The sequence below is a fragment of the Enoplosus armatus genome, chromosome 11 (assembly GCF_043641665.1).
Source record: "Enoplosus armatus isolate fEnoArm2 chromosome 11, fEnoArm2.hap1, whole genome shotgun sequence".
NCBI classification, from domain to species: domain Eukaryota; kingdom Metazoa; phylum Chordata; class Actinopteri; order Centrarchiformes; family Enoplosidae; genus Enoplosus; species Enoplosus armatus.
The window spans coordinates 5,086,446-5,099,421 of record NC_092190.1 but is presented as its reverse complement, the minus strand read 5'-3'; the positions used below and the strand labels follow the sequence as shown (position 1 = coordinate 5,099,421).

Below are 12,976 nucleotides of genomic sequence, written 5' to 3'. Positions count from 1 at the left end.
GGGGATTCATACTTGGGCTTTTCCCAAAGAATTTTCTACATGTCACATCTGAGGCAGTCAACCTCAGCATCTGTCAGCATTAGAGCAACATTCACAAACAAGGATGAAGAAAGACTAACACTGACTACATGAAATGGTAAGCTGCAGCGTCACATTCAAACAAGTCACATATGCACTGATATGTCCCTTTTTTACATGACACCACCACCCTCAACATTTTATGTGTCCATGTGAGTGCACAGAGAATTTCACGCACAATAAGTATTCAATGGAGGGAACATGGAGTACAAACAGACACACATTCACATACACAGAAATGTGCATACCTGGACATATACATGCACAGGAATACACACTTTCACGTACACAAACAGACAGAAAAGATAACACAAAAACGCACATATATCTTCTTCACCGTCTCTCTGACAGGTGTCTTTGTCTCTCGGCATCACATTTCCTTCAGTCCTCTTTCCTAACACATAAATCTTCTCTCCTTATGTAACTGAACTTTGTTGGAGGTCTTAAATTCTTCTGAGCTGCACGTGGAATTGGTGGTATTTAGATGTAAAAATGTCAAACAAAAAACTGACATGTTTTTCTTCAAATGGTCCATAAACCACCACACAATCATATTTTGTGGGTTCCAGCTTGGAAGGAAACAATGCTAAAATACGCTTGTTTTTTATTTTTTTATTTTACAGCAGCTACTTCCATCACATGGGATAAGATTGTAAAACAGGATGCAAGTTGGCACGGAGACATTCCTCTGTCAGTGCCATTATTTTGGGATTTTGCACATACAAACTTAATCGACATCAGATGGAGGGTCCCGTGGGCCTTAAAGGGGGAGTTTACTCAAGCCTGCTTTTCATTGCAACACAACTGAAAAACAATATGTGGGAATATCACCAGGGTTCCTGCGCAGGGAGTTGCATGCTTTTCGGAGTGGGTCAACAGTATAGCGTAGGGAGGAAAACACGACTAATTGCTGTTTTGACTGAAATTCATGAGTGGGATAGATCGTATCAGGCGTGACCTCATTGTACAGGGAGCTACGAGCTGGCAGAGGAATCTAACCGAGAAGCCAAGCGGCCCTAAAACTCCCTTATCATCCTTCTGAAAACAAAAGCAAACTTTTGTTGCCAGGAGGGCAGCTGAGGGTCTGAGAGTGTGAACTGCACCTGTAAAGCCAGCAGCAAAGTAAAAACGCCAACAAGAAAGCAAACATGAAGAAATACTCCACCGGAAACTTATGTTTGGAGTATCAAAACACTGCTTACAGGCTTGAAAGGTGGCTCCCGAGAGTTTGACGCAGCCCTAGACCTTCTTGCTGTGAGGCTGTAGTGGTTACATTGAAATACGAAGGTGACCCAGTTTCACAACTAAAAAAAAAGCCCTTGAGAAACTCAAATCCCTCCTGTAGCATAATCTGTTTCTTTGTTGTCTGTCTGTACGCTCAGTATGTTGTACATTGTTTCAACATAACATGACAAATGCTCAACACAAACAGCTAACCATGAAGTGGATTATGCTGCGGCAGTAATTTATGGCCATTCTTTTGGCTTTGGAGTCTAAGCTGACTACAGCGGCTGTTCTCTGCAAAAGAGGAAGCTGCAAACTCTTCACAGCCACCTGAAGAACGTACGTGCGGTGAATGTTTTGATGCTCAAAACGTAGGATTTTTGGTGTAGAATTAGAAAAGCGCACAAAGCTGCCCCAGATGCAGGTGAGGTGCATTGTGGATCATTGTGGGGTTGAAGGTTCAGCTGCTGACCTGCTCTACAAACTCAGCAGCACATAATAAGAGACATGGTAATGTTTTATCAAAAGCACATGGTAGTCATGTACAGTGCAGTTGGTTCGCCCCAGCGGGAATGGAACCCCTCACCCTGATCTGATTTGCTCTGCTTTCTGCTGGACCAGCACAGAATGGGAACCAGAGCAGAAACCAGGCTGATACAGCTGTACGTGATCCCACAGCTGCTGCAGATGTGAAAAGTCTCTGTGGATCAGTGTGAAGTTGAAAGATTCAGAAGCTGATTGGCTCCACACGTAGCTCAACGCTGGATGAGGACAGACTGTGCGTACCTGCCATTTGGTGGATTTAAATGTCCTCACATATGATTTTATTTTATTACAGACTTGCTTTTATGTTGTAATTTCTCTCTATCGGAGTCATAAATTATGTATGAAGTGCTTTCTAGAGTTTACTTCTTGTATTTTAATTTATGACCATAGTGCATAGTTTTCATTTTGATAGTTCTGGGCTCCACAAATCAAGAGTAGCCTTTACCAAGAGGCCATGGTAAGATAAAATAAGTTGTATAAATGATTATTACTTATCACATCATGAAGTCATCGTGTTCTTGTACATTTTCACTTTAGCTGTGTGTGTGCGTAGCAGGTAAACCAGCAGCCAGGTATGTTGGGCTATAAATACCAGCAGTCACCAGCTCCCCTCCCTGCTTACATCATTTTCCAGGTCTCAGAGGACACAGAGAGAGTGAACTCTAACATAACACCAGTAAACATTTCACAAGACTTCTTGACATTTCTGGTACAGTTTGTTCCCTTCAAAGGATTCCTGTTGTTATTTGATGGCGGCAGCATCAATCCTGTTTTACAGCTGGTTGTTACATGCCGTGTCCAACATGTCCGCAGGCTTTCCTTTGACTTCGCTCACACACAGGTTGTTAGACCTGAGGCACAGAGGTGGTGAACTTGAGTTTCTTGCATAATCTGGATACCTTCAGACCCTGTTAGCTCCGTCAATCTGGTCCTCCGTTGACATGTTTGCGCACTCACATTTTGTAGCCTAAAGGTGTTCTTTCATTTAATAGTTGCATCGCATAACATTATCTGTTAAAACTAGTACATTTTAACTGACCTACTTAAACTACTTCATTACTTACTCATCTGAGTACATTTTACTTTTGCTCGAGTAAAATATTCTGGTGCTCTTTCCATCCCTGCATGTAGGTCTCTTCCTCTGTAGAACTCATGTCACCTGGCTGGACAATGTAAGCTCAAGGTTTGATCATGAACAGACACAAAACTATCAATTGTTTCAGCACACTAACAGTGTAGTGTATATGTTTTGTATTTACATTTTCATTAATTTAGTGAATGAGTCCCCATTTTAACTGACTCCTCCTTTTTGAATTATCGTAGAATACGTGTTCGCCTCTTTCATGGAGCTTTATGCCAGATCTCCCTTAAAAATGGAGCAAAACATTACTTCCAGCAGAGCACTGAAGTCACGGTCGTATTAGCTGATTGGCGGCTTCATTCATGCTTCACCATCCATGGCTCATTAATCAGCTGTTTGGCTACTACTGTAGCTGACTAGTAACATTCAATCACATTTATGCATGCATGCATCATAACCATTATAACCAGATTCTTCTCACTATTAATATGCTGATATACTAATGCCAGAGCTGTTTGCTGCTGCAGATCTCTCCACCACCTCCTCCTTGTGTTGAAGCTGCTTTTAGTTCAAACTAAGTTGCTGCTGCTCCCAGTCCCCCAAAGAGTCTTTCCCACCAAATCTAACTGTGTAACCATTTGCTATAAATGTTCAGTTCCTTGATGAAAGTGTCCCTTACTGACCCGCCCTGCAGAAACACTACATGCTTCGAGTGCACACCAAATAACACATTCAGTTTGATCTGCAGAGTAGTTTCACAAGAGCAACATTTATTAAAATCAATGATATTTTGTTCTCGTGAGCATTAGACATCAGATGTACACAATATACAAATGGTGCGTTTTGTAGCAAATATACTTTCTATAGAGACAGCAGCAGCAGAATTGGCATGTACAAAAATACACATTTGATTTTCTCACACAACACAACACACCAAAGTAACAAGATAATATATTTATATATAATAATATACTTCTGTATCATAAATATGCAGAACTATACACGTTAAACACAATTCACTGTAATGGAGATAACAATTATAATATTAATAATACAGGATAACGTACTTTTTGAGACCATTTAAAATGGCAACACTTAACATGACAATGGCCTTATTCCAGCGTGTGATCCTATGTTAAGTTCATAATGATACTGTGTTAATACTGTGTCATTGTGTAAAGAATATATTATCTAAAACGTTTCTTTTACTTTCCTGTAAATGAATGCACAGTTAAATAAGGTCATTTATTGTTAAGTGTCACCTATGAAATCAGCACTGCAATGACGGCAGCACTGGAACAAAAAGATCATATTACTACGGACAAAACATACAACAGTTAGAGAAACTGTGTTTAAATGGTGCATTCAACTCAACACACACACACACACACACACACACACACACACAACAGGCTGTGTCCTTGTCATTCTTGGTGAGAATAATGAAGTGCTATAAAAGCAAGAATAAAGAAGAGTTCTCCCTCAATGGCACGTTTTTTTTTTTCACATTCCTGCTCAGGACACACTGTCAATGATCATATTCAACAACATTCTGACTTTCTTTCACACAGACACAAACACACATATCAACACCCCTCCCTCCCAGGTCACAGAGATATAAACCAGAGCTCACTGTGTGTTGTGTGTCTGGAAACTCGGCTCATATGAATAAATACCGGCCCTATTAATTCACTGATTCAGACAGACAAACTCTCTGAGGAAAAATGTTTCACTTTACAGATGCAATAACAGGTCTAAGTCTAAGATGTTTTGTTTTCTTGAGGAATAAGTATGTACAGCAGGGGCATCTGTCCTAAAGCGTCCCTCCTCTGGCACTCCAGTAAACATCACAGCATGTTCATGGTATTTGCATGAAGTCATAGCAGTCATCATGACCATATTGTTATTGTCATTACTGCTACAGAGAACAGGGTTAACAAACATTTGCTGTGCCAACATTTGTATCCCCTAAAACATTTATGACCTTGGTGAGTTTCTTTATGTATGATGATGAAGTCTGAATATTCATGCAGCTTTAGTCACATTGTAAATAAGATTTTGCATGTCTTGCTGTTAAAATCAGAGTACAAAAATGTGTCATGGCCTTGATTTCCCATCAGGTTTTATAGATTTTCTGCTAGATTTGGTAAAAATGTATTTTCATTTCACAAGCTTCCAGCGGATGAAAAAAAGACCTTCTTTGTCCTTTTCCTTTCCATTTCTGAAGAATTCATCTTCCTTCATTTTTTCTTCATGTGCTGAAAGAGCAACGACACATTCCGAAGGCAAAACAAGGACACACTGCCAGACAAAAATATCTCCCAGAGGAACCAGATTTTGGCACAAGAGCTGCAACGCTGCAGCTTTAATGATTGTTCAGGGATCCAGATGTCCAATTAAACCCATTGTTTCTTCACATCTTCTCTGTAAGGAATTCATAGAATCAGGAATCGCTACTCAGTAAATCATTTTTTTGAGGATCCCAACTGTAGTGCTACAAAGCACCGTCACTGCAAAATATTGTAGATTATAACCAACAACTTCAAACTTTTCAGTCTACTGTTTGCCAGATGTCAATTTCATGGTTAATTTCAACAGTTTACTATTACAAGGAGGTGAGACACGAAAGCAGGAAGTGCATCTGTACCTTTTACAATATTAAAACCTTGGCTGTACCGTTATAGTAAACTGCAACACCTTTTTGTATTGTGCTGACTACTGCTGCCAGAAGGAAAAAGGAGTATATGGAGGAATATTATCACGTCAACAATTAACACAGTTGTATACAAGTGAACATATCAGGTAAAAACCAGTCTCTCATACACAGTTTGTCTGTACAAAGTTCTTATTTACACGTATGACTCTTCTGCAAAAAAAAGCTGGTCAAAGTCGTCCACTCGTGGGTCACTGCACCGCCTGCTCTGCCATTCCCTCTTACCCTGCACGATAGCCAGTGCCACCTCCTGACTCCTCCGCAGGCAGGCATCTGCATCCTCCTGATCCTGGGAGGAAAAGTAGTCCCTTACGGCCCGGGTGGCGGAGGGAGACAGGCAGAAGCGTGGCTCGGTGTGGTTGGGCTCCACCTCTGACACTCTCAGGCCGCCATCTTGGGGCTGACCTTTAGAAGTGCGAGGTCTGTCCAGGGTGAGGCTGGAGGAGGGGTTAGAGTTTGCAGTGACCTTGGCAGGGTCAGATGCTCGGCGGGGATGGGGAAGAGTCCTCGTCCCTTTGTGTCCCTCCATGGCCGGAGTTAACAAGTGGGACTTTTGCCTCTGGAGGACCAGAGTGGTGGTGCTCTGTCCAAAGAAAACACCCTGTGGGGGCTGCATGCACTCATTTCTAGCCAGCCTCGGTGTGACCTCACTTCCTGTGTGTGGTTTGGGGTTGTTAGGGGGGGATGGGATTGGGGGTCTGTTGGTGCAGGTCTGGTCATGGAGCTGCCTCAGCTCTCTGACCGTCAGAGGTTTCTCTATCCCCCTGTAGAAAGGAGAGCGGCTGCGCTGCAGCTGCAGCAGAGCCTGCTGGTAGGACGGAGGGCTGCTGGATCTCCGTTGGCAGTTTCGGTTCGTCACCACGGCCTCCTGAGAACAGACGGAGTAGCCATTACTGGTTGGGTGGGTTTTCCCATTTAGCACAGGCAAGTCCTCCTCTGTGTGTCCATTATCAGGCTGCCTTAATGAGAGGCGGCGGTCCTTCTTGAGCCACATGTTAGGGTGGAGGCCATGAGGGTGAGGGGGGGTTTGGCTGGTCCGAGGGGGCTGGTTGAGGTGTGGCCAATGAGGCGGAGCTTCCCTCTGAGGAGGAGAGCCCCTGGGTGACACCTGGGGCCGTCCAGGAAAGAGAGGGGACAGAGGAGCAGGCTCAGCCAATGGAATCGCCCCATTGGTGGCATAGTCAGTAGAGTACTGTGAGAAGGCGGAGTCTAAAGAGCTGAGGGAGGAGCCTGTGGGTGAGGTTGCCGGTGACGACAGACTTGAACAGCTGGCGTCCAATCGCAGCGGAGGCGGAGGGGCGTGCTTCATCTTCCTCCGTCCACCATTTTGGACTTTGGCTCCTCCCTTCTCACATCCATCCTCTTCCTCCTCCTTCAGCTGCAGCCCGCTCAGCCCCTGGTCAAGAAACACCTCGTCCTCCTCTCCCTCCCCCTCCATGGCAGCATCATAACTCGCCTTCCTTACTGGTAGACAGTGGTTATCGCCGTGAACGGTCACTGTGCCCGAGGGCGGTGTGCTTGCCAGGGTCAAGGCGGGCTCTGAACTCCTCCTCAGCCTCCTGGGACCCTGTGACGGGCCGTTGGCCTGGCGGTTGCGCAGCTGTCGAACTGCAGGGCTGAATCTCCTGGGCCTGGCCAGCGGGGGGAGCTGCAACAGGAGGTCGGTCTCGGGGTCGGGATCAGGGTCACAGTCACTGAGGGTGATGACGGAGTCACGGCTGCGGCTGTCGGGCTTGTCCTTGTCACGAAGGGGCAGCTGTTCCTGGTAGGGAGACTCAGGGTCGTCGTTCAGCTCGTTCTCCAGACTGTCGTAAGACGAGTCGTTCATCTGGAAGGATGACACATCTGGGAAGAGAAAGACGGAAAGTGATAGATAAAGTGATGGATGAGGAGGAAGATGAAGGAATAAAAGAAAGAGAAGAGAGTCAAATTTAACCCAAAAATACACAAAGAAACACAACAATTTAGAAAACTAAATACAAAGACTTTACTTGCCGGTCTTACTTTACCATCACATTTCCTGTAATGGTAAATTCATCCTCAAATTATACAATTATACAGCGTTTTCAGACATCCCCTTTCATGCAAGCATCCTGCAATTTAGGGTCCACCTACTAGCTACCAAATTAGCAATCCAAGTTCAGGCAGACTTCATATATTTGCACAACAAACCTACACCAACAAATGCAATAAAAACCATTAATACATCTCCCACATTCTGCTGCTCTCCCTTGGCAGAAACTTCATCCACAAAGCTAAAAAAAAAAAAGTCTGAGAGAAACTAAGAACCTTGACAACCGAACTGAATGAACACAGTTCACTGCTGGAGACGAGGAGAACAGGGGACAAAGCGTCGTCCTGCTGGGTGACCTCTGGTGGTTATTTATAGAGCGAGGAAGAAAGTTAGAGCTATTTATGAATGAGGAGATTCAATGCTGTGTTAATCAGCACCTGTGACCCTGGCAATCACTGAAATTACTGCAGGTCGATCTGCTGACCCCAATCAACAGGCCTGAAAGAGCCTAGGCCATTTAATTAGACACACACACACACACACACACACATACACACACAGTGAGCTAGTCAGTCTCAAACCACCTTGGTATAATATTTTGAGGTGTAACAAACTGAAGCATTGTCAGTTAAGAAGCACTTTTAGAAAAAAAGAAGCCACACACACACTTTGATTAAGACTTTGACCTTGATCCTGACCCGCATTAAGAACTACATCCAATACTCAGTGTTGTCTGATTTTGCTTTTACTGCTTCTCCTTATTCCAAAATGGATAAGAAGTTTCTTTTGAAGGTCACAAAAAGATATTATGTGTGCACATTTTTGCTTTACAGACTCATTGCATGTATTATTGACTCAAAACCGAAAAAAAGCGCTTTGATTAAGAATTGCATTTAAAAAAAAAAGTTTTTGTTGGAGTTTTGTCCTTTTTATGTACAATCTAACATATCCAACGAGACACGACATTGTGGGACTTTCAAGTGGTTAATCAGGTAGCAAACAGTGTAAAATATTCAGATATTTACATGTTTCTTCGCTGTTGTTGTTTGCTGTCATGTTACTGACCTTCTCAACCCTTCATCTCCACATGAACAGGTAACAGAACTGAATTTGAAATGTGACTGTTGGTATTATGAGCTGATATAAATGATGGGATGGAGACTGTGCATGTCATTTCAGTGGTGAAAGAACAGAAGTGGGAATTCTGGGTAGAAGCCCAGGTCACAGTCTTGTCCCCAATCTTTAAAATGGTTCAATCAATCTCGATTCTTCTTTCATTCATTTTCTGTTCATATCCTCTCCTCTCTTTATTCCCCTCTACTCTGCGGCTCTCAGTTACCTGATCCGTGGTCACTGCTGCTGCTCTTCTGGCTGAAGCTTCTGAACAGCGAGGTGACGTCCTCTCCCAGGACGCTGCTGCAGTTCTCTATGAGGAAGCGAACAAGCTCACACACCTGCAGGGAGAAACACCGCCTGGTTAGAGCATGAGCCGTTCGACTTGTCTTTGCGGCAGCTGCAGCTGCTGACAATCGTTTTCATTGTTGTACAGTTGGACGAAAGTGTGATTCTGTTCCTGTTTATGAAATGCTTCCCTTGCTGAAGTAATTCCTCGGGGAAGCAGCCAGAATTCGACAGTGATTCTGCAAACATGCAGTTTCTAAGTTTCTATGTCGGCTCAACATGTTGAGTAAACTCGCCACACACACACTGAAATGGAGAGCAATATACTCACACTGCCTACTGAACATTTTGACACTGATTAGATGGATATGACTGCGTGCTCAAACATTGAAAATAAAACTAGCGTGTAGTTGCTTTTACTGTAGCTGCTGCCTGCTTTATTTTGTGAAATCATGACCTAAATAACTTTGCGATATCAGTTCCAAACAGCTGTATAAAGTTGTGTTTTTGTGTGTGTGTCAGATATTATCATCCTGAGAAAAGTTTGTGTTCGTTTGTTTGCGCTGATGTCGAGTATTTGCATTCCACACCGCCCAAGAAAACATCAAACTTCTTCTTCCCAGTCCTGGATAATGTCCTGATAATAATACATGACATCATGTATTGGCTTTGATTATCACTTTCTCAAATGCTTGTTGAATGACCAAGACAGACTAATACAGTGTGGGAGTGTTTGACAGTAGCTTTTTCTACGATGTCTTCTAAGATAAAGCATTTAACTATATTGATCATCACATTTAGGAGCAAATAACCAAAATCACAGCAAAGGAATTAGACATTTTGCAAAGATCTTCCAATATGAACTGTCTGCTGTTTTCTTAAAGAGTTGACACTGCAACAGGTCAAAGTTTTGAAACATGCCAACAGCGTCTGTTGCTTTTTGGGAATTATCAACCCAGTTGGAATATGTCCTCAAACAAATCACATTACTTGGCTAAAACCAACGCCTTTTAAACTAAACAGACACAATTTACTAAACACATGTGACGTCCTGTAACACAAATAGTCGGCTAACGCCAGGGAAGCATTGGAGTCATGTCCCAATTTGTGGAGAGTTTCCACTAAAATCTGTCCGTCGTGTTTATAAATGAGTTGCTTTTCCTGCCGTCGCTCTGCTGCTGTGACACTATGGAAAACACAGAGGAGACCAACACTCTTCAGGGCCTCCCTGTTTGTTTGTTTGTTTGTTGGGCCAGATGTTGTCTGTTCATATGTCTGTATGGTGTCCATATGTGTTACATGACTTTACCCACCATTTGATGTATTGTACCAGAGCTAGCTTAAAGATAATTTTCATCTGCAGTCACAACTAAAACGTACACACAGTGACAGAGCAGCACTAAACAAACTGGACAAACAGGTCAAATGCGGTACGACGAAAGGGTACAGTACGATCTCTGGAAGATATTATCCGAAAGTGGTTCACATTTTACCTGACAGATGACGGGAGATGAGAGCTGTATTTTCAGAGTTATATAACTCAATGAGCAGTTTCATTCTAGCAGCCAGACACCGTTAATCCCTCACAATTGTTACCAAAGAGCAAATGCAACATTAACCTTGTGGTTTGATCTCCTGTGTGTGTTCACTACCTCTCTTAAGATACCACATGTGCTAATGGCTGCTGTATGAAAGCCCTGAGGCCACACTGGATTATGGGTAACTCTCAGCTCTGCTATCCATGACCTGCAGTGACAGTTAGCAGACACTTACACAACAAGCAAATAGGAATGCACAAATCTGTCTGTGAACCTTCCTCATTGCCTCCAACATGGCTGACACTACTAAAGTGCAGGTGGATTACCCACAGTTTACCATTTCACTATCTGCCTTCATATACCATTGAAAAAAAAAACCCAGAGGCATTTCAGTGATTTACTTCAGGGAGGGTGAAACAACCCAATCATTATTAAGAGAATAAACCTGTTTCTGACAACAGGTATCGTTCACCTTTAGATATTGTTGCTATTCTGTTTGCTTTCAGTGCACAACGACATTCCACTGTCCCACTCCTGAATAACAACACATCATCTGACAGGCATTCAACTGGCAATTGGTAAGAATGTGTCTATCACTAAAAAAACAGTGTGCAATCAACGGTGCAAATCACCAAATCTGTCAAACAGGTCAAACGTCTACATGTCCCAGTCTGAGACTGAGCAACATTTGGTTGGAAGGTGAAGGTTTTTTTAGATGTCTAGGTTGTTTCAACAGTATTTAAGTGACTACATTTCTATGTGAGCATGTCCTAAATATAAACTGAATCATTGTTATTAAAATACTGTTGGACTTGTGCTCATCACCAGTGCTGTTGTTGAGGACACTCTCGAACAGTACACCTGAAGCAGCCCAGTCGGACCCAAACCCATAATTACAGAGAACTTTTGTTTCTTTGGAGAGTGAAATGCCTCTCTAGTTACTGTATGTCCCCACAGCCACTACATGTGAGCACCTCTCACACATCCAGCAGAAATGTAAAAATCCAGGACTTTAAGCAAAGAAAGTCAGAACACTTCAATAATAGGCCTAAAAAAAAAAGGTGTATTCCTTCCTCTTTTGTTAATGATGATACAGTTTAAAAAAAAACAAAAAAAACGAATTAAAGGAACAATAATAAGCCTTCTTTACTTCTTCCTTTCCTCTTTCTCTCTTTTCCTCTCTGCTTCCCTTCACTCCTTTCTTACCTGCTACTCTCCCTCTTTCATTTAGCCTTCCTGCCCTGCTTCGATCACTCATTCAGCATTCCCCTCACTGTCACTCAGAGAGGGCTGCTACGTGCTGCAGAGCACAGCTTGAAAGAGCCTGTGGGCATCCAGGAGACTTTCACCCATCCATCAACAGCCCATTCAGAACAGCTTCTTCTTCTTCAACTCAATGGGATGTTATCTTGAACTCTCTCTCAACCATTCAGAAAAACAGGGAAAAAAAATCAACAGAATGCTGTTTATCATTTACAAAGTATTTGTCTGCAGTGTGAATGCAGGTTGAGAGTGGACTTTCTACAATGACTGAGACAGTATACAATACTGCTGCAGGACACATGGCGCATATACACTATCTGCAAATGTGCGTGGGTGTGTGCGGCGGGTATTAAGAGATGTCACAGCTGTGTGTTAGTGGGTCATTTCTGAGTATTTCTCAGGTCATCAGTCAACACATACATCCAACAGTCTGCAAAGAAAAGTCTATTGAGCTTCCTGCGTATCACTTCCCTGTTCTCTATTGGATACCGTAATATAGAAAAGTCACTGTAATCAAAAAACAAAACGAAAAGTAAAAGTTTCAAGAGCCAAGCTCAAGAGAAAAACAACATTCTTTTTAATGATTTGTCTCTCTGTAAGTAATACACAGACTAAAGCTGTATTTACCTCAGACACTCAGCTACGTTCAGCCAAAAACATTTAAATTATATGCTGCATGAAGGAGGCAGGGACACGGAGACTAAACTGAATTGGCTAAAACTGAGCGCTCACGTGTCTCCAGTCAAGGTTGGAAACTAGCCATTACACGGCCAGGGGCCCTCGCTAGATCAAATTGGCCCCCGGCTCCGACCGCAAGGAGGGAAATGTCGAAATCTCACTTTGTTATTTTTTGAAGTTTTTTCCCAGAAAAAGGCCGCCTGTGCTCAGGCTGCACACACAAACAAGCAGTGTGCAAGAGGGAAAGTGTTATCAGGGGAGTATTTGTGAAAGAGATATTTAGGTATTTGCGGCTGTTGAGGGTATTTGTGCTGACAAGTGTGTGTGTGTGTGTGTGTGTGTGTGTGTGTGTGTGTGTGTGTGTGTGTGTGTGTGTGTGTGTGTGTGTGTGTGTGGGTGAAGAGAGAAAGAGAGGGGTCTTTCAGCAACACAATTTTCCG

At 43.0% G+C, this 12,976-nt stretch overlaps 1 protein-coding gene across 1 annotated transcript in view; it reads right to left on the bottom strand.

Moving 5' to 3' along the window:
- Positions 1-5,180: 5,180 nt before the first annotated feature.
- arhgap20 (Rho GTPase activating protein 20) overlaps positions 5,181-12,976 on the bottom strand; it is a 29,501-nt gene continuing 21,705 nt past the window's right edge. Inside the window, exons 14-15 of the mRNA XM_070914739.1 lie at positions 8,996-9,110; positions 5,181-7,487 (exon numbers count right to left, since the gene is read on the bottom strand). Coding sequence (XP_070770840.1) covers positions 5,779-7,487; positions 8,996-9,110 — 1,824 coding nt within the window. The 3' untranslated portion in view covers positions 5,181-5,778. The remainder of the gene's footprint in view (positions 7,488-8,995; positions 9,111-12,976) is intronic.